Here is a 25295-nt window from a genome sequence, read left to right as displayed (position 1 = left end):
TGTGTCAGGCACAGGGGGCCGATCACGTACTTACCCATTAGATCGACAAATGATCATGAAATACATACAGAAATCTGAGGCCCAGGCCTTAATAGCACACGCCATTAATTTTTGACATAAATGTGATTTTAGCGTCGATTTCTAAGGCTGGTATTTATACAGCCCACATACTTCTTCTTTTTTAAGTGAGATATATGACAAGAAATGTAAGAACTTTGACTTTTCCCTGAAAAGTTAACAGGATCTCTCTTAAGTTACGCGTGAAGCCTGATCTGTCTTAGTACGCTTTATTATAGTGCACAGAATTACCTTGACTTACCAACTTTACGGAATGTTGTTTTATTTTTAACAACTTGCCTTAGGGTGAAGGTCTTAAAATGGCGTCTTCTGATACCATGAGTCCCTACTTGAGCGGCCAAGGTGTTGGCTCTATGCCAATTTCTGTATGTGATTTGTCTAACAAAGGTCGATCTTCGCACATCTATTTTCCGAGAAGACTTTTTTAAAAAGTATCAAAACTCTTAATAGAGGTGTTCTTAAGAAATTAAATAATATATTGTGTAAATTTATCTATTTTCAAGTCAAATATAATTATTTTTATTTTTTAGTAGTCTATATTTGGAAGTACATATACTAACTTGTTCAGATCTTCTCAAACTCAACTCAATGTTCCTGCCACATCTCAACGCTCGCACAGAACCTTTAACTTTCTGACTCCCAGAACCAACATTGGGTTCCGCGAGCCTCTTCACAGGATGTGTTCTACTTTGGATTGTGCTACTAATATCCGCACTCCTCTACTGCTTCATTTAAGAATAGGTTAAAACAACTATTAAAGTCCTATATATATAACCTTGTATCATTCTTCTTTATCATAGCTTCTAGTATGTTTGTCGTTATCCTGATTTGTAAATTTTGAGTTGTATTGTCTACTTAAATAACATTCTGCTGTCATGTTTTGTATTGTTTTGCTTTATATGTTATTTTTTACCAGTGAAACTTTTTGTGGATATATCCAATGTGTTCATTTTATGTTTTTTTTACTTATTATGAATTGATTAGTATCATGTTTTGTTTCCTAAATGAATAAATAAAATAAATATAGGGTAGAGGTTGCAGAATAAGTGTGGATATGATTTATGATAAAACAACACAGTACTTCATTAATATTTTATTGGATTATTTAAAATGCATCGTTCGGCACTTCAAAGTACCACTTACATGTGTTTATCTAAACGTACATTTAGATTTGCACCTAATAATTACGTTAATAAATAATACTTTACCCGTTTTCAAACAAAATTCACGCATAGAACGGAAAAACATCACAGAAAACTTCACGAGAAGTGGAATTGAGAAATGACACGACATCGATTGGTTAAACGTCACTTCACTATGATAAGCTGTGTGGAACTATTTACTATACATATCTAGGACACTTAGAAAATCTACATACTTACAAACTTGCGCTAAGAATCTAAACTTTTAGAATTTTTCAGCGGTCGCGTTGCAAATGGCGTTGCCTTTACTTTTTTCTTATTATCTACCGTATTCGTAAAAGAGTCTGTGAAAGTTGGACACTTGGAGCTGGGAGCGCTGTTGCCTGGTGAGACACCGCTGTCCGTACTCACTGAGGCTGAACTTGGGCTATCACTAGGGTTATTGCAAACGGTCAACTCTTGCCCAGGCAGCGATACGATTTGCCCCACTTGCTTCTGCCGAACCAAGTTTATACTTTGGCACATATTTTTTCCATTAGTCTCTATCGTCTCCTTCTTTTGGTATCTCGTTAAAGTTCCAGCGGATCCGGCCGAGTGCGGCCGATACATAAATGGCGTTTGGGGATAGTATTGCATTTCAGAAGCTTGACCGTGTATCCAAGGCCCCATTGTGGACACCACTGGAGGCATGTGCATGTACATTGGCATTTGAACCATATGGGTTCCATCTGGAAGAGGAGCAAAGTTTGGGGCTACGGCCATTGGTCGCACTACTCCTACAGGTGTTGGAGCACTATGAGGACGTAATGCTGGATGTCCATGAGCGTACTGCGGGGTAAACTCTTCTCCTTCGTACACTCTTGGATGTGGAATTTGAGAATAATCTACATTTGGGAACACCGTATGCGGTCCACGTTGTAAATAAGTGAACATCTGCTGTTGCGCTTGCTTCATGGCGACATATTGTTGCAAATGGAAAGCTGTCTGTTGTCTTTGATGAGCCAAATCGGGCGTAGTTGCGTTACCGTGAATATAGTAAATATTAGATTGAGTATTCACTTGTGTAACTGGAGTTTGTGGTTGGGAATACTTATTGTCTACTGTATTGTTTTGGGGATCTTGATACTCCTCTGGTGGGGCAATGTACTTCGGTGTCGATGGTGGGGTAACTTGTTGTGACATTGGATAACTTAAAATTTGGGCGATGTACGGTTGCTTCGCCGAGTGCGCTGGACTATGCGTTTGGAATGTAGGATTGTAAGTAACTTGGGATTCTTGACTTGTGTCTGATTGAGAGTCCAAATCCTTCTGGACCGCTTTTTGGTTTTCGTTAACTTCGTTTTTCTTTGGTTTTTGGTAAGGCGTGACTTTCGGGTTAGATTTCCAGTTGGCACCTGCGCTCTGTGGCCGTTTAACGGGTGATTTTGTTGGATCCTGCCAGTTGTCCCCATTCAATTGCCGTGTTTCGTGGGGATGTTGCGATTGGGCGCTTTGTGCTCGGCGTGGAGGTGGTGACATACCTTCGGGGACGTGTTGTTGCCGGTAACAGCGACGGGCGGTGCCAGGACTGTGCCTTTCTGGGGGTTGAGGTGGCATAGGTCGATGTATTCGTCGTCTGGCTGGAGTCGGTGGGCTTGGCTGGGACTGCGAAGACTGCGACGCGGAACGCCACTCGTCTATTAACCGTTTCCTTCTCTCATTCTCAATCCGCACTTCAGTCTCACTCGATGAATCATAGTCTTTACCCTGTGAACAAAAGAGATGCTATGTTTACCAGCTTCTTAAAATGATTAGAAACTCATCACAAATCTCACTAATACCTTTTCAATTTTCTCGTCCAGCATTTTGAAAAAGTCCTGCATGCTGGCTGACGCCTCACTGAAATCATTAATTTACATTTCACGTAACAACAAAATAAATAGCTACAAGGAAGAAGTTTAATTAATGCGGTCAACATAATTCGTTAAGATTTGGTTTGAAGTTTTAGCCCGGGTCATTAATTACTTTGACGAACTTCAAGAGTTTGATTTATCGGCAACCGCGAGCTCCAATTAAGGCTTAAAATGTATTCTTAGCGCTCTCTTTGATTTTTACCTTCAGTAAATACTCTAAAGGTAACACATAAAGAAATCTCAATTAGTTAATTTGCAAAAATCCAGCGGAATATTGCACTTATAATCTTTTTTCTTGAAGGACTCTAAGTCGAATTGGTACGGAAATAAGGTAAACTTAAAATACTTACACAGGGGGTGGGTGGTTGGTGAGTGACAGGATATGTTTTCCACTCTCTGTTTCTGTCTCCGCTTCGTCTGGTGGCGCTGCCCCTGCGCTGCCTTCCTCTTCATCTGTATCTTTCTCTGCCGCGCCTAATGAAAAAAAATCGGGATTTAATACGTGTAAACAAATTGTCTATTTCCATCGATTACTAGCATATTCTAACCCTTCAATGTTGATTTTTTGCACAACACGTATTGAGAGAAATATCGAACATACAAAAACGTTGGGGGGACAGTTGTTATCAGAAGTTAGCAGTACCAACGGTGTTTGAAATGATTTCATAGTAATCTAAAACTTTGAAATGTATATACAAAATATTAATTCGAATTTCGGCTTCATTGTACACCAATCCAAACATCACGTTTACACGGAGATAGAAAGATAAATGTTGACATATTTCAACAATTAATTGAATGCCGAAGTGTGTGAATTACAGCAACGTTAGGTTTAAACGAATTTCAGTTTTAACAGTTTTGCTACGAAAAATACTAGTTATGTTTCGAATTAAAAAAACTGTTCCTAAAACCAAATATTGTTTTTAATATTTTGACAAGAAGTCTGTATTTATTCATTTATACAGCTACCATAAATTGTATAAAATAAATAAGCTAAATATAAAGCCAAAGATGGAATACATAATATATACAAAAAGTTCAAATATTTGCGAAAGGAAAAAAAAATATATTACCTAATTCACTATTCAGCTGTTTGTGTGATAATGTAAAAGTGAGGGTATGTACGTGAGGGTGAACTCAGGAAGCAGTTGATTTAGCGTAGGTTTAGGTTTAGGTAGGTGGACTCAGTTTCCGCACTTAGACACGTAGTCGGTCCGTTGTGCGTAGAAGCCCTGGCTAATTTAGCCAGCCCAACTCCTTCCAGAAGCACAGAAGTCTCCCGGGCACTTCACAGGCTTCGCGGAGCGACCTCACTGTTCCGAGGATTTTTGTACGTTGATTAGCCACAGCCTCGCATTCCAGGACTACGTGGGTGACTGATTCCTCTGCGCTGAAACAGCCTCTGCACAAGGGGCTGTCTGTTGCGCCTAGGACGAAAAGATGTTTGTTAAGGAGACAATGGCCCGTGATTGTCCCTATGATTGTTTTGAGATTGGTTCTGTTCAGGTTTAGAAGTCGCTTAGTAAGTTGCGGGTTCACAGCCGGCAGAGCTATTTTGGACTGTTTGCAATCTACACTTCGCGACCATCGTTGATTCTGGAGTACAGTGGATCTCTGGCGAATCCAGGTTCGAACTAGCGAGAAGGGCAAGGGGAGAAGCGGATGCGGGCCAGCAGGTATCATACCAGAGCCTCTTCTCGCAAGCTCGTCGGCTGCGTCGTTGCCGAGAGAGCCACTGTGTCCCTTAATCCACTGTAAGGTAACTCTATTTGTTAGAGCTATTGCCTCCAGTGCTTCGTGACACTCCAGTATTAGTTTGCTGTTTGTGTTTTCGTTACCGAGCGCCATCAGCACGGATGCACTGTCCGATATGAGCTTAATGTGAAAGTCGTTGACTCCCATCCGCTGTACGGCTCTGGCTGCTTCGGTTAGAGCGACACATTCACATTGGAAGATTGTGCTTTGTGTGCCCAGAGGTAGGTGTATGTTGATGTTGAGATCAAAGGAGAAAATACCAGCGCCTGAGCCACACCCTGTTTTTGAGCCATCAGTGTATATACGTAGCTCATTCAGGGGCGACTGATCTTGCTCCTCTTCTCTCAGTTGTATAAGATATTTCTTGTTGAATATTAATTGATTTGTGATTCTGTCACATGGCGCAGCTATAAGAGGTTGGTACTCTATTGCCCTGTTGAGAATCACTGTGTGTGAACTATAGTGGTTTTTTCCCCATAGGTCCAATACCATAAGCCTGATGGCCGCAAGTGCCGCCTCCTGCTGTATGTGTAGGTCTAGAGGTAAGATTTGCAGGGCTATCTCCATTGCTGCGGTCGGAGTTGTTCTCATACAACCGCTAGCAGCGGACAAGGCAAGCCTTTGGAAGCGTCCCAGTTTCGTGATCGCCATTTGAAGTTCAGATCTTGGCCACCAAACCAGGGCTCCATAGGCCAGCATTGGCCTGATTATGGCATTGATTTAGCGTAATAGATATTCTTAATTTTTAATTAGTAATAATGAAAACTTTAGACTAACTTTATCTTCTATATTCAGTTCCAACAGCTTCCAATGGCCCACGGGCCCGGTAATTTCTGTGTAATTCTTTTTAGCAAGTACATTTACGCTAGTTCGCCGAAGCCGCGTACAAATATCTATTAAGTATGAGAGTGTGCAATTACAATTTAAATAAGCGCACATAGAAAAGGAGTCCATTGGTGCACAGCCGGGGATCGAACCTGCGACCTCAGGGATGAGAGTCGCACGCAACTCTGCTCTGTTTAATCTAATTAAAAGGATTAATTAGGACAGCTGTCTGGTGGCGACGCAGCATAAAAACATATCACTGAATTGAGAAATAAAGTAATTGAAAACAAAATTATTTTTACTTATCCACGGTATTCGTAAAACATTTTTCGTATAAGTAAGCGATTTCTGTCAGTAACATCGATCAACGTTACGAGTAATAATTGGAAAACTTGGCCCAGGAGTCACAAAGGTAAACTTCCGTTTCCGTAATGAGGCACTTATACGTACACAAGTTTCAGTTTATGAAGTTAGTTTGAAGGCGTTGTCTTTTTATGTTGAACGCAAGTACTGAGTGTTTGAGCCTGAACTTCGACAGAGCATTTAAAAAAGTCTTAACATGCTAAATTTGCATACCACGATGGCCATGATCCCCACCACCGTAAATTAATTATAACGGGTAAAGAAGTAGAAGGAAATCGTGGCGTCTTATCAAGGGAGTGGTTGCTATTGTGACTGCGGAAGAAGGACAAGACACGGTTCATGAGACTGACAACCTCCAGTAATGGAGAGGTCCCAAAATGATGAAGCACGCTCTAGTGATATAATACATTATTAGACCGAATTGCCCACGCAGGTTTATTTAGTGTTAATTGTTTAGTGCAGAAATGTGTTCGCAGAGTTCACTCTCTATTATAATTCTCATACTATGATGAGAAGGAAGTCCAAAACTAGAGGAAATATCTCAAGGTGTGTTAAACATTACACATAATAATGCGACAAAATCATTAAAATATTATGGTAAGAAAATAAAATCGAATAAATCTCATTTAAAATTATATTACAAAACAATTGAGCAGTTTTGGCCTAGTGGCTTCAGCGTGTGATCCTCATCCCTGAGGTCGTAGGTTCGATGCCCGGCTGTGCAACAATGAACTTTCTGTCCATATGCGCATTTAACATTCCCTTGAACGGTGAAGGAAAACATTGTGAGGAAACCGGCTTGCTTTAGACCCAAAAAGTCAGCAGCGTGTATCAGCCACAGTATGATCACCTATTAGATCGCCAAATTATCATGAAACAGAAATCTGAGTCCCAGACCTATAAAGGTAATAGCGTCGATTTATAATTATTTTATATTACTAAACAATATTTTAAATGTTGCTATCCACATTAAATTCCTAACAGAATACATGCAAATAATCTGTTAACTGGCAACATTGCACAGATGCCAAATTACTTTTGTGTTTATTGTTTTAAGATCAATGTCTTGTAAGTATGCAGTCTCTTCACACCTTGCAATTTGCTTTGATTCATAATGTATTTTGGATTCAGTCATTTTAAATATAGGCCGCACGAAATGTGAAATGTTAAATGTTGTTGATAAATTTTAAAGAAATCATTGTTAAGTGCCTATCTCATATCTTATTTTATTTTTTATAACAGTTATGTTGACCAAAATTGTCATATATTTTAGAAAAGATAGTTTGTTAAATATACTGTAGATATAGCATTATGTATGATGTGAACTTTAATAAATAAATCAATCAGATTACAGTTGAAAGGATCAGATTGTCAGCCAGTTCAGTGTTGAATGTGAATTTGGCAGACACACATCGAGATTAAAGGTTCGCATAGTACGCGTTAATTGATGTGATTAGTGAGTATTTGTTTTATGTGTAAAATCCTTAAATAATGTTTAATAGACCAGAGGAGATTTATGGTTTTTCTGTTCGATTATGTAGCTCGTTACCATAAATAAAATAAAGTAGTCTTTATCCAAGTACTGACTCATCTGTCATCACAAACCACTTCAACTTTTTTAAAATGTGTTACGATGTCTATTATGTTTATAAAGCTTCGTATTACACAGTTTTAGCTAGTAACAATAAAAAAGCAGTCACGCTACAACCTTTTTAGGTCTGGGCCTCAGACTTCTGTGTCTGTTTCATGAACATTTGGTAATCTAATAGGCAGGTAGGTGATCAGCGTCGCCTCCTGTGCCTGACACACGCCGTCGAGTTTTTGGTCTAAGGCAAGCCGGTTTCCTCACGATGTTTTGTTTCAGGCCGTACGAGCAAATGTTAAACGAGCGAGCTAATATCAATAAAATAATACTTCAATAAAATCCACTCTTTCGTAGGGACGATACAGGCGTAGAATAGAATATTTTCTTAGGTACAGACTATCCGTCTTTTAAATGAATATTTGTTTAATTTCATGTTATAAGATCTAAGAAACGAAAAAGCTAGTTTTCTCAACGACCTTTAATACAATTTTGACAAATAAATTTGACAGTTTGAATAATAATGTGAGACTATTCTGTATATTTTGCGCTTATTAAAGCGCTATGGAATATCTTGTTGATCATTTATCAAAATATAATTTAAAATATTGATTTTATCCGTCAGTCACGTGACATGGAACAGTCATAAATTGGGCGAATGGATGCTGTAAACAATATGTCTTCACCTGTCTAATCCTAATACTGCTTGGGGCTTATTTGGTCTGAGACTATTTTGTAACGATGTATATTTGTGTATTTCGAGAATGATAATAATTAAACACACGGGCATTTCATAAATACTGATGCGAAGCTATCTTGTTTTAGCGAATACATGAAATTATAAATGTTTTTTGTATATTTAAAACTAAAAAGCATAATTAAACATTATCTATAGTCACTAATAAATAAGCTAAAATGGTTTTCAAAATCTGGTTAAATAGCCCATTCAAATTTTAAATGCTTTTTTCGATTTAAAACGAAAGCAAAGTTATAAAATATTCACAGAATTCTCGAAATTGTCCTGCTCGGTATTAAGGCTTGTATATTTTATGGGCTGTCGTAAACTCCTCGATGGTATCTTATCATGCCATTAAATATGCCATAACCTCTTAAATTAAACATTACGTTTTTTTTTCTAGAAAATAATGTCTAATGAAATTAAAAACTTCTCTAGATGTTGTCTCTTGAGAAAATATAGATTATTTATTTTATTTTTGATTAGTTTGATGATTGTATATAGTGTTACTTGTAATTTTATTTTTGTTGATTTGGTTACGTATTTTTTCCCCTTTACCCTTAGTATTACTATTTTTTATTTTTATCCTTACTAGGGTTGTCTGGAAGACATGACTTATTGGCTATAAGGCTGTCCGTTCCATCCCTAATAATTTTGGTTACTTACTTGCTAAATTCTTTTAAAATATTATTAAATATCATGATTATCATCTGATATGGGGAAAAGAGTAGACGATAAAAGGGATATTTTCATTTGTTTTTTTTGTCAGAACAGGAGGCGTCCTAACCTCCGCCAATGTATTTTTAAATTAATTTTGACTTTAAAAATTTAGTAGTAAATTCGTTTAGTTATAGTTATTTTATCGTAGAAGTCAGAGAACTATTTTTTAAATTAGATCTATCATACTAATAAGGAAAAATCTATAGAGTCTTAAGTTTAAAAGAAATGTCTGAAAAGAACATATACTTTACATATACATAGTACTCTTAAAATAAATCCTGTCAAATAAGACTTTTCGTAGTCCTTCTTCGTGTAAGTAATGAACTTACGAGTAGAAAACTTCCAAGAAGTTCCATTTTGTGGCAACGTGTACAACTTTGTTTCGTGAAGAACAAAAGTAAATTTGTGATGTACCAATTCGCTAGTTTGATAAGTAAAAATATGTTCGGTAATCAGTATATACTAATTCGTAAAACGAAAGCACAAGCTCTGGGGTCAGGCGCCCAGTTAAATCTTTAATTATCTGTTCACTGAAACCCCTACTTCAAAGGGAACAAAATCAAAGTTGGAAGAAAGATATCCAAAACATTTTTGTGTGCGGTTTTCATTCCAATATTAGCATGGCATCGAAAGTAAGCCTCGGAAGTATTGTACTTATTATTAATTTCCATATATGTATGTATCTATGAATATGAAGGCCCTGTTAGTATAATTTTTGGAAGTCGGTGCCATGTCCATACGAACTGTTCGCTCCAAAGCTGACAAAGGACGGAGGAGCTATGCAGCTATAAATGTTCGGTGTTACTGTCGCTTAAAAACAAAAACGATCCTTAGCCACACAGTCAATAAGTAAATAAATAAACAAATACAAATTTCTTGTATAATTCTAATGTGTGACGAAGCAAAAACCATACAAAGACCATTCCAAAAATATATTTTCCTTAATAATGAACTGGATTTCAGGAACAGTTCACTGAGCTGAACTTTTGTAAACAACAACATTTTCAAAGGCATCCTTTTGTTGATTATTTTGAACTCAAACACAAATTTTAATTTGGGAACAATTTCAATAATACAAAATAAATAAAACTGTCATATTATAAACAAAATACTGTGGTTTAAACAGTGAAATAAAGAATAAAAATCAGTGCCACCTTTTTACGTCTGGGCCTCAGATTACAGTATCTGTTTCATGATCATTTGTCTATCTAATGGGTAAGTTGGTGATTAGCCTGCTGTGCCTGACACACGCCGTCGACTTTTTGTGTCTAAGACAGGGTTTTCTCATGATGTTTACTTCACCGTTCGAGCGAATGTCAAATGCACACATAGAAAGAAGGTTCATTGGTGATCTTAGTTAGTAACTTAAAGTAGTTGTTGATAAACTTAAGAAGATACAAAATTATAAGGAAACAAACATTAAAAGGTACATACTATATAATATGTCTATGTTGTTAGCTTATATGAAATGGTAACGACGTTTTCATATCTGTTGTCATTATAACCGTTTCTAAAAGTAAATAAATTAAAACGAAAATCGCATTTAGAACGACCCAATTAAATTTAGAAGGTGTGGAGTAGAAAATTAGTTGATGACACACTGAAGAGTTATTGCAGTTTTCATAAATTAAATAATTTTTTGATGGTTGCAACCTTTTCTGTATAAATCAGAATACAGAAATATCTGCTTTCACAGAACAATAAGTTTTAGTTCGTGATTGCTCGACCAAGGATTGAATTGTTTTTCTTTATTCTTCAGTTCAGAGACAGTTGTAGTCTCCTTCTAAATCTCTGATTTTTAGGGTCGTTTTATAAAACAGTCACATTTAATAAAACAGTGACATTTCATATCCCGGGCTGAAACTTGATACAAGTGTGTGCCAATTCACACAGATACAATCAAATTAATTTTAGTTGATTTTAGTTAATCATTAAACAATAATTTGGGTCAAATTGTTCTAAATACGAGAAACATTTCTAGAAATCAACATAAAATGATACACCGGATATCAATGCCCGTTTATTATGTTTACTCTCTGTTATAATTATAATTTCTAGTTTAATATGCGCTGTATTTTATAGTTTGTAATGAGTTTTCATTTAGATTTAAATACGATATTGACACAGGTTTGGAAACAATATCTTTTTTGTATATATTGTGTCTGCTCAAAGCCATTTAACGGTACAATCTAGCTTAACTTAAGACTAAAAAGTATATACCTAATTTACTAAAACGGATACTGATAGATACATAAGAAAGTGACAACAACACTATTAACACACTCGATTTGATCGAGACACTGTTCTTGTGTACAATTTGTTTTCACTTACCACTGTTTAGCACTTAAGAATAACGTGTACTCACTAATTCACTAATTTGAGCTTTTTGTCTTTATTAATCTTCTTACTATGCCACGTGTCAAGAAGGTGATTATCCTCGACAGTCACGTGTTGGGGAAGCCTTTGTTCATAGACTTGAGAAATATTTCTTTTTAAATAAAAATTAGAAAAAGGTAGCACGTTCATTGGTCGTAGCTTATCGTAGTACTTGAAAAATAAAAATGTATCCGACGAATGAATAAAAATAATTATGTCATTGTTACATTTTGATCTCTCTTAAGGTGAGATTAATGTTTTTTAAAAGTGTTCACCGCCAGCACATATTAAAAGTGCAATATTTCCAAGTTACGTGTGAAAATTACATTTACCAAGTGTAGGAAAGATATGATTATTAATAAGTATCTAGTATTAAATTTGAACAACAGTAAATTAACCAATGGCACCAGCACCTCAGATTTCTGAATCTATTTCTAAAAGGCAAGTAGGTGATCACCTGTGCCTAACACATGCTGTCGATTTTTTTGATTATACGCCCTAGGGCATACCGGTTCCCTCAGGTTTTCCTTAATCCAACGAGCAAATGTTAAACGCGCACATAGAAAAGTCCTATCGGGTACAGCACGGCTTCGAACCTACAATTTCATACGGTCATATTTATCAACTTATTTACCAATATTTTGCTGATGACTCAAACTCAAAATATCTTTATTCAAATAACTAAGCAAGTACACTTATGACCGTCAACAGAAAAGATGTTAAATTGATTCCAAATTTACATTGACTACCAAGTCGCAAGTCAAGGGAATTTGAGCGTAGATGTTGCAAGAAACGCCATTCTTTTTAATCGCCAAGTTTTGAGTCATACTAATTGTTTGAACTAGAGCAAATCAATCCCAAGGATTAGGATCATTTAAATAACTCACGTTAAGCTTCCAAAACTGTCCACTTACTTTGATTATTAATATAATAATTTGTAGTTAAAACTTTAACACTCTTGTTAAGACCATTTAAGCTTTGAAAGCATTGATTAAAACATTTTTGGGTAGCCGGAGTGTTTTAGAGGTATGCTCGGTTTAACGACAATTGTCCAGTAAAACGTCTCGTTGGTGCGGACGTTAACATTTATGAAATGTTTAGGCTATACTTACAATTCATTTGTATAACATTTCTTTATATAAACCCATGAATAGAGACTGTAAGTAGTGTTGTCGACACTCTTTATGTAAAATATCCTTTTTAGTAAATTAGGTTAGTTTTAAATGACTTATTAGTCTTATGTAGCCCAACTTAAGACTACAATACTACTAACTGAAGATAACAAGAGTAATTTTAAATTGTATCTTTATGCAGAAACAATAAAAAATAAATACTCGGTGTGATTTGTTTTTAGAAAGCAACTATATTGAATTATCAAATCAAATTCTGTAAAAAAGTTTTATTATGTTAACCTACGAACTTTTCAGCCCATTTAATATAATAGGTTGGGGAAAAAATTTCTTCGCATTTTTAAAGACAATTCACAACATTTTTTAATGTAGTTTATTTATATTTAACTAAGGTCTGTAGGTACCATTTTGTTTGGTAACTTTTTGCCATCTTGTAGGTATGGTCATGATCTTATTGCTATAGAAATGGGGATTCTTCTCTTCTTCATAACCGCAAAAATTGGTTTTGGCAGTCCTCTCGTGATGTTAACCTGACACTGCCTAATATGAATATAAGAATTCTGAAGGTCAAGACTATATGGCAGATGCATTAACACCTCCCAAACTCTCTTAATGTTGTTCTCGTAATGCTGAGTGGCCAAAGATGTGTGAGGTCTAGCGTTATCATGATGAAAAACCACACCCCCTGTGTTGATTAATTCCGGCCACTTTCCCTCAACTCCTTGCTTTCATCTCATTAGTTGTTCGCAGTAGAGTTCAGAATCGTTGGTCCTGCCTGGTGGTAACAGCTCATATTGAATAATACCATTCCAATCCCACCACACACACAGCATCACCTTGTTGCCAGTTAACCAGTGTTTCACCATAGTCTGTGAAGCCTGACCGGCCTGACCTGGCCTGGCCTGACCTGGCGGCCAGGGCCACGACCTTTTTCGCACGTTCTTTTTTCAAACGCGCCAAAACTGTTTTGTGGTAAATTCTTAGTTCTTCCGCTACGTGGTAACTACTGATATGCCGATCATGCTCCACTTTTCAAAAATGGTATCCATTTTATCCGTAATAGGGCTTCCAGAGCGACGTGCATCTTTGGCAACAAAATTTCCAGATTGAAAACGCTTAAACCAAATTTGTGCTACTCTCAGACACTGCACTAGGTCCATAAACATCGCAATATATTTTCGCGGCTTGCGTTACATCTTTACCTTTTTTGTTGTAAAATTTTCAAATGTATCGACAGTACGAAAAAAATAATCACACATTTTCCTAATTTGAATGTGGAATTACAATGCGAAAAAACTTTTTCCCCAATCTAATATATGATACTAGTTTTGAAGCAGTCTGTAAAGTAGCGTTTTTTAACACAGTGAAATTCTTTACTGATAATGTCATATATGATAACCAGCTTGCCTTAGACCGAAAAAGTAGAGTCCGTGTATGTAGGCACAGGAGGCTGATCACCTAATTGATCGAATAATAATCATGAAACAGAAATCTGAGGCCCAGACCTAAAAAGCGCCACTGATTTATTATTATTTATTTAATATTATGTGTGAGATTTATAACAACAGGACCGATTTAAAAAAAAATCTTTCACCATTCCAATAATTCCTGAGGCGCAAAAGCTATATTTATTTATTAAATATGGTATTTTTTATATGTATTACAATTTGTATATCTATAAGAAAATGCTTCTAAATTTTAATTGCCAGTTTTCAAAGAGCGTAGAACGGACGAGAGGAACTCCCAACGCCGTCACTCTTTTAGATGTGTACTAATCGCCAAAGACATTGTAGTTATATAATGTAATGTACTATTAAAGGAAATATAACCACAGTTTAATAAAACGCATTTAAATAAAAGCTGTGTGATCTGCAATACCCCGTATAATAAAATCTAGAGTCATTCCTTGTCCTTTGTCCCGCTAACATAGGGGACACATTGTACAACGCGGGACCTTTTGTGGGACGAATTGTGCGGAAAATTTACACATCCAAAGGTTTTGTTGCGGTTATATTAGCTACGAGTTTGTTAGAACGGGATCACCAAGCTTAGTTATTTGTATACTTTTGAATTTATCGTAAAAATCATTATTTGGTAATACCAGTATTTTGGTACTGGTTCGTTTTTTTATATTTGTTTTACAATCCAACATGGATATGGCACCGAAAGATGGATTTTAAAGATATCTATATGGAAACGACCAAGGGGAAGAAGGGCGTCCAAAAGCGATACAAAAAGCGTTAGTAGAAAGCTGGAGGAGGCCTTTATCAGTGGAGGGGTTCTGATCACTGGTACTTAAGGAAGTTAGGATATTAGGATAAAAATAATGTATATAACAAATCTAAACTGTACAAGATTGGAAATAAACGGACATTTTTATTATTATATAACTCACGCATATTTACTTTGTGTAACAAATAACACAAGTAACGAATCCCATCCATGTTATTTTATACAAGAAAAACAGTAAAAAGGTGGATACGAAAATAACATAAAATTTCCAATATAAATGTATATTTTTTATTAGAAATTGTGGTCACAGAGATACTGCCGCATCAATTACTGACTATTTGTTAATTTCAGTATTATGAAGACTAAATGTCATCCGGTTGTGTTGATAAAAGCACTAATTTCAAAACGTTGAAGGAACTCCAGATAAATAGCGTCGTAAGCGCAGAGTTGACCTCAACAATACGAAAGATTAGCCAGTGCGTCCACCACTGCGTGCTGAGCGTCGCTCACATTTTTACTATTATTATTTAATGCCTAAAAGAAACGTTTTGCCTATTGCCGCGAAGCATTACAACTTCATACAGATAGTAATATAATAATGATAATAGTATATATATAAAGTACAAGATAGGCCATGTAACACAATACGTGGACGACATATGGAATGGAAAAGAAGAGTGGGCAGGCCAAAAAGACGATGGGATGACTAAATAGAAATAATAGGAAAAGACTATACTGCGTAGAGATTTGGGGCAGAATACAAAATACCATCTGTATGACCTTGATGTCCGTCTTCTTAAGGCAGTTTTTGCCGCGCACCACCCCAGGTGGACCCAGTGGAACCAGCTGCCCACTAAAGTATTTCCGGACCAATTATTTAAGCGCCGACAACGCACTTGCGAGCCTTCTGGCAATGCGAGTGTCATGGAAAAACACATTGGGCATTTAATTACCATAAGAATGAAAACTTTAAAAGACTCTTAGCAAATTTAGAGGATAGTATTCAAGTTAACCTGACGTAATGTTCATTCAAAATGTAGTTTCGAGCTGAGTAAATGTTGGTGCGAAGTTAATTAACTTAGACTCAGTCCCCTAAGATGCGATATTTGCGCGCGACCCCGTTATCTAAATGTAGTTCGTAAGTACAATTCGCAGTTTTGGCGGAGACCTAAATAACCTTCAGTGACCAATTAGCAATCTAAACACGGTTCTTGATTTAAAACCTTGGAACATCATTATATGTATATCATATAATGGGGAGACATTGACTCTGCCAAAAGTTAATCTGGAATTGTATAGGATGTAACTTTTGTATGGCAGTCAAGACTATAATGAAAAAAATATATATAAAAATCACTTTATTTGACAATGATATACGATTATGAAACTCAGCTGCAGGTATTACTCCGAACAACTCCACTAAACAGTCTTCTTAGATTCGATGGGTGTTCAGCCTATGTATATAAACACCTAGATAGGTGTGCCTGACACAAGCCGTCGATTTTTTGGGTCTAATGCCGGTTTTCTCACGATTCCTTTACCGTTCGAGCGAATATTAAAAAAGAAAGTTCATCAGCCGGGGATTGAACCTACGACCACAGGAATGAGAGTCGCACGCTGTAGCCACTAGGCCAACAGTGCTCTGAAGTTGAGTCACTAATGTATTAGACAATTATGTGTCATTAAAGGCGAGACTGACTACTAAAATTATTATTTTATCTGCAAATTATTATAATGGAAACGAGCAAACATAAATTCAATATAGATTGGTCCGTAAAAATGTTTTATGTTATTGTTAAGATTCTTTTTTTTATATAACAAAGGGCAAAAGGGCAGGAGACTCAACTGATGTGATAAGAATTGCTCTTATCTTAAAGGATCCTAAGTAGAAATGGTCTGCAAATACTTCAGGGCAGCAGCACTACTTATTCGTGGTGTAGTATACACCGCCTTAAAAAAACGCTCAGTTGTGGGACGACAACATCGAGGTGATACGGGTGGAGTTTCGTATTCTGCCCTGACGATGATGAAACCTCTTTATAGGATAGCTTTGTAATCGATTCAATCTAGATTATCTAGACTGGATCATAACATAATAAGTGTGACGATTAGTGATTATTCCTTGTAACCTATAATTATAAAGATTTATATTTTTGTATGGCCTGATTTCAATGATTATTTCACCATTACAAACTACAAAATACTTTTTCGTCTCGTTCTGGCAATTTCGCTGTCATAAAAAAAGAGAAATTATTTTAAACAGTGCTTAGCGTAGGTTTTTAAATAAGGCAAGGGCAAATATGTAGCTGAGCAAATCCCGTACAGGCAAATAATAGCATATAATTTATACCATAATCGTATATGACATCGTTTTGATTACATGTTAGATAACACGATACACTTAATTAATATTAACTTGACATTGTATGTTTGATAGAAAGGTCAATAACCCAAAATTTATAAGTTTCGTTAATAACTTATTTTATAAAATTGTAAACCTTGTCTTACTCTTTGGTCCCATTTGACTTGGTAAACTTCAATATGTACACATATACACAATTGACAAAAGACCTTCGCACTTTCAATACATATCTATAGATAATATTTTATTCTTGGTTTCATGTTAAAATGAGGACAATTAGATACTTCTGAAAATATGTTATAGAAAGAACATACATGTGTGGAAATAACAAGAGAAGATATCAGCGCTAATCGATGCATCTTCCTCACAATCGTGTAGCCCGCAATATCTCACACAACTCACAAGGGGACTCTTATTATTGAAGAAGTCGCATGGGTCGCTAAGCATGTAAATACTAATTATTTAGGAATAAAGAAAATAATAACATTAGCAAATAATTAATTTACACAGCATTCTTAAACGACTCCGCGAAAGGTCTCCATGGAGTTGCTGATAGTGTCCATCAAGTCATTTTTCATCACAGTTTCATTGTAAATACAACACAATCTGTTTAATGAATAACACGAATATGTAAGTTAACCAAAGAATAACGACTTTACTACAAAGATATAAGGTTGATAGTTGAAACGTGTATCCCAAAAAAATCAGTTCAGTTCAAACTAATTTTACAAGACGATCTATGAGTTTTCGTTAAACGATGTGTTTACTGAATGTAAACTAGGAAACTCTGGGGATACTGTTGGGTCAATTTCACACAAATAGTGTATAAAGTGAGGAAAAATTCAGATCTTCCAGTCTCCTTATGGATAGGGCTGCCATGTCTTGTTATTAAAAAACTTGGAGCTTTAAATACATAGTATATAAAAATAATAACAATAACACTAAGTCCATGTCACTATGTTTAACACTAACACGACCTCTGACAGAGCGAAGGCCTCCTCCTCCATTCGCCATGATTTTCCAATCTTTACCCGATATCCCTTATACATCTTCCCCGGTTTCCGGTAGGCGTCCTCTCTTTTTTCTTCCCACTGGGACATTCCAAGTAAAGGTATTTTTCATTTGTCATCAAAAATGTGACCATATACGTAATATTAACATATGGAACATTTAACATTCACCAGAAGATCTTGATTATTGAAATAACAAAAGTGTAGTATTTCTTTAATTTGATTATACAATATAATCTAAATAAAAGTTTATTATATGGTTTCCAATATTGAATAAAGCGAAGTCATTGTAGTCTCTAACAATCGGAAAATCGTCTTACACAACCCTATCAGGTCTAAAGAAATTCTTATGAAAATCTTTATTTGGATTACCGGGTGATTTACATTTTTATATGAGAAATAATTCATTCTTGTGGCTCACAGGTAGGGAGAGTATCCTTGGTATACCTTTCTTTTTCCTGGATTCGACTGACTTTACGTTTAGTACTGTCTTTAATAGACCATGATTCCTCTCTCCAAAACATGTCATGTTTTATGTGTTATTTATTTTTATATGATTGTCCCTTCACTGTAAACACTTGTTTTAATTGCTTAGTGTTACTTTTGTCTAAGTGTCTTTATGTAGTGCTTCTTGCGATCATCTTATTTAATCGGAAGTTATCGCTCAAAGGAATTAAAGCGAAGCCAGTTGTCATCCTTTTTACGTATTATTTTTAATTAAACTGTGTTTCTGTATTGCATCGAAGTGTTAATAAATAAAATAAATAACGAAACAAAAGCTTCAACAGACAAAAACCAACAAAAGTTTTGCCTTATAATACAGGCTTATAATAGAATATAGGCACAAAAGGTAACCAAACGTGAGTTCAAATATTCATGAGGCGTTGGAAATAAGATTCCGCTCCGCCTTCCTCTTTACGGCGTATAAGTTGATTTCACTGGCTCCTTACAAAAGTCATTCATCGTATAGTGTACACTAATATTATTGTTTATAATAACCCAAAGCTTTTAGATCTGTTCTAAATGAGGTGATTAGCCAGACTTCTTCTTATGGTACCTCTCTATTACTGGAGGTTGGCCGTCAGTCTCGTGAAGCATGTCTTGCCCGGATTTACCCATGCCAGTAATAATGGCGGTTTTTTAAATAAACAATAGTTATAATGTTAAACATTTGTTATAATTTCAATAAATGTTTTCATCATTGTAACCCAAAATTAACATACGTAATAATCCTGTTAAACTTGCAGTAGTTGGTATTTTCACTGTAGTTAAAAAGTAATAATTAAAAACAGTCCCCTGTGACTCCACAAAATATAAAAGCGTTATGCGTGTGAGGGTAATATATAAATATTGTGATTTAAAAATGTACTTCGAAAAGATTTATGGATAGAAAAATGTTTTTGGGTAATTTTATGAAATTCACTTATAGTTCTATTATTATTTAATTATGTATAAAGTGATGTTGGATCAGGTACGAAACAAATTTTTTTAAGCACATCTATCATAGGATGTACGGTGTGTACCCTTTTTTATACAGCTAGGTGAAAAGGCCACATATGAATCGGCGTATAAATTTAGTTAACGAATTACATAGGTTGACGGACCTTTTCCATTGTCTGCGTGAACTGACAAAAGTATGTGTGTGTTGAGTGCCTCTAGTAGTTAGTTATTTTTTTATGTTTGTTTTTTGTTTCGTGTGTAAGTTTAATTCTTTTGTTGTGCACTCTTGTCAATTTAGGGTCACCTGTTAGGACAGGAGTGTTCTTATATCTAAAGAAAATAAAACTAATAAATAAATAATATTTTAGTTCAAATTTGGCCATACATAAGTAAATAAATAAATTAAAGATGCACAGATTAATGAAGCCTTATTTAACCTAAGTCTATTGTCTTTGAACAATTTCGTTACTTGAAGGCTTCCCGCAAGAAAGCTTTGTTGAAGAAAATAAAGGTTCTATTCTTCCCTCTTTTTTATAAAAGTAGCACAATCTCAGGTATTGTCTATGGAATATAAACATATAAATAGGAGAGTAATGTATGTAAAACTGAGATAGTAATTATTATAATTTTTCGCAGACAATTACACCACGAATAAAAATATATAACGGATAAATTTATGTTCATTTAAATTATGACATTGATACTTATTATTTCTCTCTTTTAAAAATTACTTAACCTGAGATGCATAACTGACTGGGAATAAAACCTAAACACCAATGAAAAATAAAGTGAATATAATGAAAATACCCTAAAATTGGATGCAATTTTGAGTCAAAGGCGATAATGAAGCCCTCTAAATCAGGGCATATTAAACGAAGTCTTTGAAGCTATAGAGATTTTGTATTAAAACTGAAGCAAACCTGTAGGCAAGTTTTGTTTATATGTACATAATTTTGTAGGCGAGTTTGGCTAGTAAACTTACCGTTCTCACGACATTTTTCTTCATTGCATGAACAATTATTTATTGTGCAAATCCATTAATGCATCTAGTAGTTACTAGGCAAAAAAGAAAGTTTATTGGTATGGTCGCCATAATACATAAAGTTAATTACGTAATAACTAAGAACGAAGGTCTCTTAAATAGTGTTCACAGAATAACTTAACAGATTTCGTATTACATGGATGTGTTTTTTTATATAAGTTATGTTTTTGATGGCACAAAGGTATTGACACTATTTATTGCCATGCATTTTATTTATTCAAATCAAAGAAATCATATGTTAAATAAGTCATCCATCCCGTAATGAAGCAATTAAGTGTGAGATGTTTAATGTGTCGAATGCACTCGATATATTATTTTATTGATAAGAATATTAAAAATGCCGCCATATTAAAAACACAATGACCCAGACCTAAAAAGGTTGTAACCTTTTTAGGTCTGGGTCTTAGATTTCTGTATCTATTGCACGATCATTTCTTAATATAATATGCAGCCTTCTGTGACACACGCCGTCAACTTTTTGGGTTTTGTTAAGAATATGTTGTATAACATTTATATCTCCGTATTTACCGCTATCATTACTTTATATGGGTAAGGTCTATTAGCGAAGTTCATGATCGAGTAGTGCTTTTGTTGGTCTCAGATTACATCTGTTTATTTGATATTCATTGACGCGTTATTCTTGTGTGGCTGTCATGTATCCTTGATTTATGGAGACATGGGCTTCTTCACGATGTTTTCTTTCGTCATATTGTGTGTTAAATTTGCACATAGAGAAGATGGAAATTCAACGCAATACTGCTACTGTCGAAACTTTTAACATATAAAAGTTTTTGTATATGTTGTATGGTATTTTGAGTCCCAATAAATATGTACTTACATTCTATAGATACAATAAGATAGTTGAAAACTCACTACTTACAGAAATAATTTTCAAGGAATTGCTTAAAAAATATATTTTTACGTGGACACAGTGCAACAAACAAACAAATATAATTCAATAAAATTTAGCCCTCTCACCTGTTTTTTTGGCACTACCTCCTTTTCCGCCATTTTTGTTTCGTCGCGGGTACAAATTAATTTTACTTTGACCACACCCCATCACTACCTCTTCACCCACTACACAAAACACTAAATGTAAAAAGCATTTTACAAACACTTGTATTTAAATTTGTTCATTGCACTTTTAGTGTCCCTTTCTGCTGATGAGCCATTTATTTTCTGAAAAGAAAAGAAGGTAATATCATAATAAATTCTATTTACGCGATCAACTTTAACTTGGGGTATGGTATTTAGTTTTTATGGCAACTGTTGGTCGGGAACCAGCTCCCATCGAGGATGAGACAATACAACCAATAGTATTCCAGTACGAGAATTAGGGTCATCTAAGAAAGAACAGCCTTCTAGCATGGTGAGTGTCTTTGGGCGGCGATATCACTTAACATTAGGTAATCCTCCCGCTTCGTCGTAATCATAAATTGTCTATTCTTATTTGACGAAAAATCTTCTTCTAAAATACTTTGATGTGTGTTAAAAAAATTTACACGAGTAAGAGGTCCACATCATAATGGTATGACAGATTTTTGGTGAACCTGCGCTAAGACGTTTTAGAAGGCCCTGGAATTTTGGATGTATGTTATAGACTTATAATAGTAAAAATGGATCTCTAATGGAAAATGTAGAGGATTGTTTTTACATTGAATATGGTTGTTGTATCAACAATGTCGAATTTCTCGACGAAAATGAGATAATATGGTAATAATCCCATTGAGGTCGTAACGCGAGATGAGATTTATTTAAATAAATTTTGAACCCGCGGGTTTATGCGAGTTTACTGTCTAAAGTATCACTATAAACATTAAGAATTCACAATATATAATAATAATCAAGGCCTTCTGTCTGACACATGTCATCAACTTTTGGGTTTGAGACATCCGGGTTTTTTCGCGGTGTTTGCTTTCACCGTAGGAGTGTTAATGGTGCACAAAGTATATTAATTAATGCACAGCGGTGATTCGAACTTTCGGCCACTATATCTTATTGTTGAGAAATCAATTAACAGACCATCTCGCCGGGGCAGAGTGACGTGAGTGTGGGGGTCGGTCCGCGAGGTGCATTGGACCGACTAAAACCCAATAGACCCATCTACTCGCTCGTCGGGGATGCGGTAACACGTGGTTTTCCTTAATCCGTGTGCCCGTCAAGTGTTTAAGACACTAGACCAACTCTTTCTCTCATAAAGTATAATCCTTAATGATTATTGTGTTGTTTTGAAATAGTATTTTATGAACTGAAAGTTTTATTTGTTTAATGGGCAGAGGAGGTTCAGCGTAGCCGTTGACTTTAAGAGTTATATCGTAACTGTTATGTTAGTTATTATGATTCAGGTACCAATCATAATTACTTAAACACATGTTTTATTGCTGTATTTAAGATGCTTATTAAGGCGTGAATGGATTTTGAGAATCTATTTGATTGGTAGAACTGTTTTGGGACTATTACTGGATCCATATATTATTATTTATTGGTACAATAAGATTAGAATAAAGATATCTAGGAGTTTTACCAAATTAAGACAATTACGAGTCTCAACATCCCTAATGCATTGAGACCAGCTGAGAATATGGTGGTGTGGAGGCAGTCGACGTATCAGTAAGGGCTTTTCAAGACAGACTACAAAGGAAAAGAAGAATGCTAACAAAAGCCTAATAGAGCAGCCTATAACGTAACTTCTAAAATTACTAATAACTTTGATTATTGAACGTAGTTCCACGTATACACCGGCGCTGTTGATAGAACTAAAGCGAATACACGTTGTATTTGTTAGGGAATCCAAAATCGCCAAAGTACAGAGTCGGTGCCATTACTCTGTAACCTACACAAGCGATAGTGATACCAACATTTTTGTTTGCAATTTAAATTAAGCATCAAATTGAAAATTAAGTCAACATTTACTTATCAGCCATAATTATTGTATAGGCCAGATTGTAATTCATGTAAAGTCGCACTTTCCTTTGTGAACTGCCTTGTAGGGAAAAAACAATCAGATACTACCTAGACCGTCAGTCACTACAAAGAACAGAGTGTAACTTGTAAATTGCACCATCAGCACTATGAATATTCCGAGATCTACAACTAACTTGCATACAAGAAAATACGGGACCAGATACGCAAGGATCTTTACAGAGCAAAAGATATTGAAGTTTCCATAACTCAAGCGCAATTTAATACAGATCTTTTATTTATTGGTGAAAGCTTTTTCAGGGCCAATCATCACAATTACTAATTGCGATAAAAATATTTTGCTATAAAGAAATTAAATTTAACGCTGCTGAAGGAGCAGACAATTGTTTGCATAAATTATCTAAATTATTAAAGATGTAAAGACGAGAAAAAGAAGGAAAATTAGATTTGTTCCCATTAAAAGCTTTTGTACTTTGCGAAGGTAAGAACTTTGAAGATTTACGATGGAAATACATTTATAATACTAAGATTTGTTCCGAAAGTAGACAGACCTGTAGATATACCTATTCCGCATTATTAGTTGGTAAAATATACTATTGATAAAGCAATTTATATGATGTGGTGAACTTAATAAATAAATAAATTACATCCCATACCTAAGTCTCAGTCTACAAATTCTGATTCTGATTCTGTAGATCCCAAGTTTACATTAAAATTTAAAAAAGAGCGTAGTTATTTTTAAATGGTTTGCAATGCGAGCCTTCTGGCAATATGAGTGTCCTTGGGCGGCGGTATCACTTAACATCAGGTGAGCTGCCCGTTTGCCTGGATTGATAGATTTGTTCGAGTCCTCTGCTGAATGTTGATAATTTTAGAATTGGAATTAGAACAGTCTATTAATAAATTAACAAAGAACGTTCATGGAACTCTCGTAATCTGGAAACAATGTATCGTAAAGCTGTTTCACTGATTAAAGCCAGACGCGGTTTTCATAGTTTTTACAATTTATTCGTTGTATAAAGAACAGATAGAAAACGCATTTTGTGCCGTAAACCCTGGACTAAGCGTCAGGTATTAAAGGCCACATCACTGTTTCAATCACTATTTTTCTAAAGCAAAGATTATTATGAAAATATGTAGGTGTACTAGTGTAAACACGTAAGAAAAGACACTTTTTTATGACTTTATTTATCGAAAAATTATGTACTATATGCAAGTTTACAGAATTTGGTTAAATAAAGTTAATTTTTTTTAACAAGAAGCTTTTATTATAATAGAAATGAATACAAATAATACAATTATTTCATTTTACCTTATTACTAAGATTATTACAAAATTTCATTAATTGTAATAGAATTATTACTATCATTGTTATCGTTATTATATATGTTTGTTATAAATGGCTTCGAATCTCTTCGAATCAACCGTGAAAGGGCAATGAATAATGTGACCCGTAACCGAAAAATGTGACGGTAAATTTGTTTACAACGCCGATAAAGAAGTTTCACTTCAATAACATCTTTTTAATTTAGATACTTTTACAATTATTTAGATACCTTTAAACACATATCTACCTCAATCATCTTCTAGAGATATTTTTGGACAAAGGCCTCCTCAAAATCCTGCCATTCTTAGCTGTATTTTTATTTTTCGTTTGCTGTACCTTGGCCACCAGTTTAATACTTTTT

General features: G+C 35.1%; 1 protein-coding gene across 2 annotated transcripts in view; it reads right to left on the bottom strand.

Annotated features, from left to right (window-relative positions):
- Nucleotides 1–1182: 1182 nt before the first annotated feature.
- Nucleotides 1183–25295, bottom strand: part of LOC123715946 (serine/arginine repetitive matrix protein 1) — a 60003-nt gene continuing 35890 nt past the window's right edge. The window contains exons 2-5 of one of the 2 annotated variants that reach the window (XM_045671336.1): nt 21664–21864; nt 3463–3586; nt 3041–3098; nt 1183–2966 (exon numbers count right to left, since the gene is read on the bottom strand). In XM_045671336.1, coding sequence (XP_045527292.1) covers nt 1470–2966; nt 3041–3098; nt 3463–3586; nt 21664–21745 — 1761 coding nt within the window. In that variant the 5' untranslated portion in view covers nt 21746–21864 and the 3' untranslated portion in view covers nt 1183–1469. The remainder of the gene's footprint in view (nt 2967–3040; nt 3099–3462; nt 3587–21663; nt 21865–25295) is intronic. The other variant, XM_045671345.1, reaches the window with a different exon arrangement.

The sequence above is a fragment of the Pieris brassicae genome, chromosome 1 (assembly GCF_905147105.1).
Source record: "Pieris brassicae chromosome 1, ilPieBrab1.1, whole genome shotgun sequence".
Lineage (NCBI taxonomy): Eukaryota > Metazoa > Arthropoda > Insecta > Lepidoptera > Pieridae > Pieris > Pieris brassicae.
This window is presented reverse-complemented; position numbering and strand designations above follow the sequence as displayed.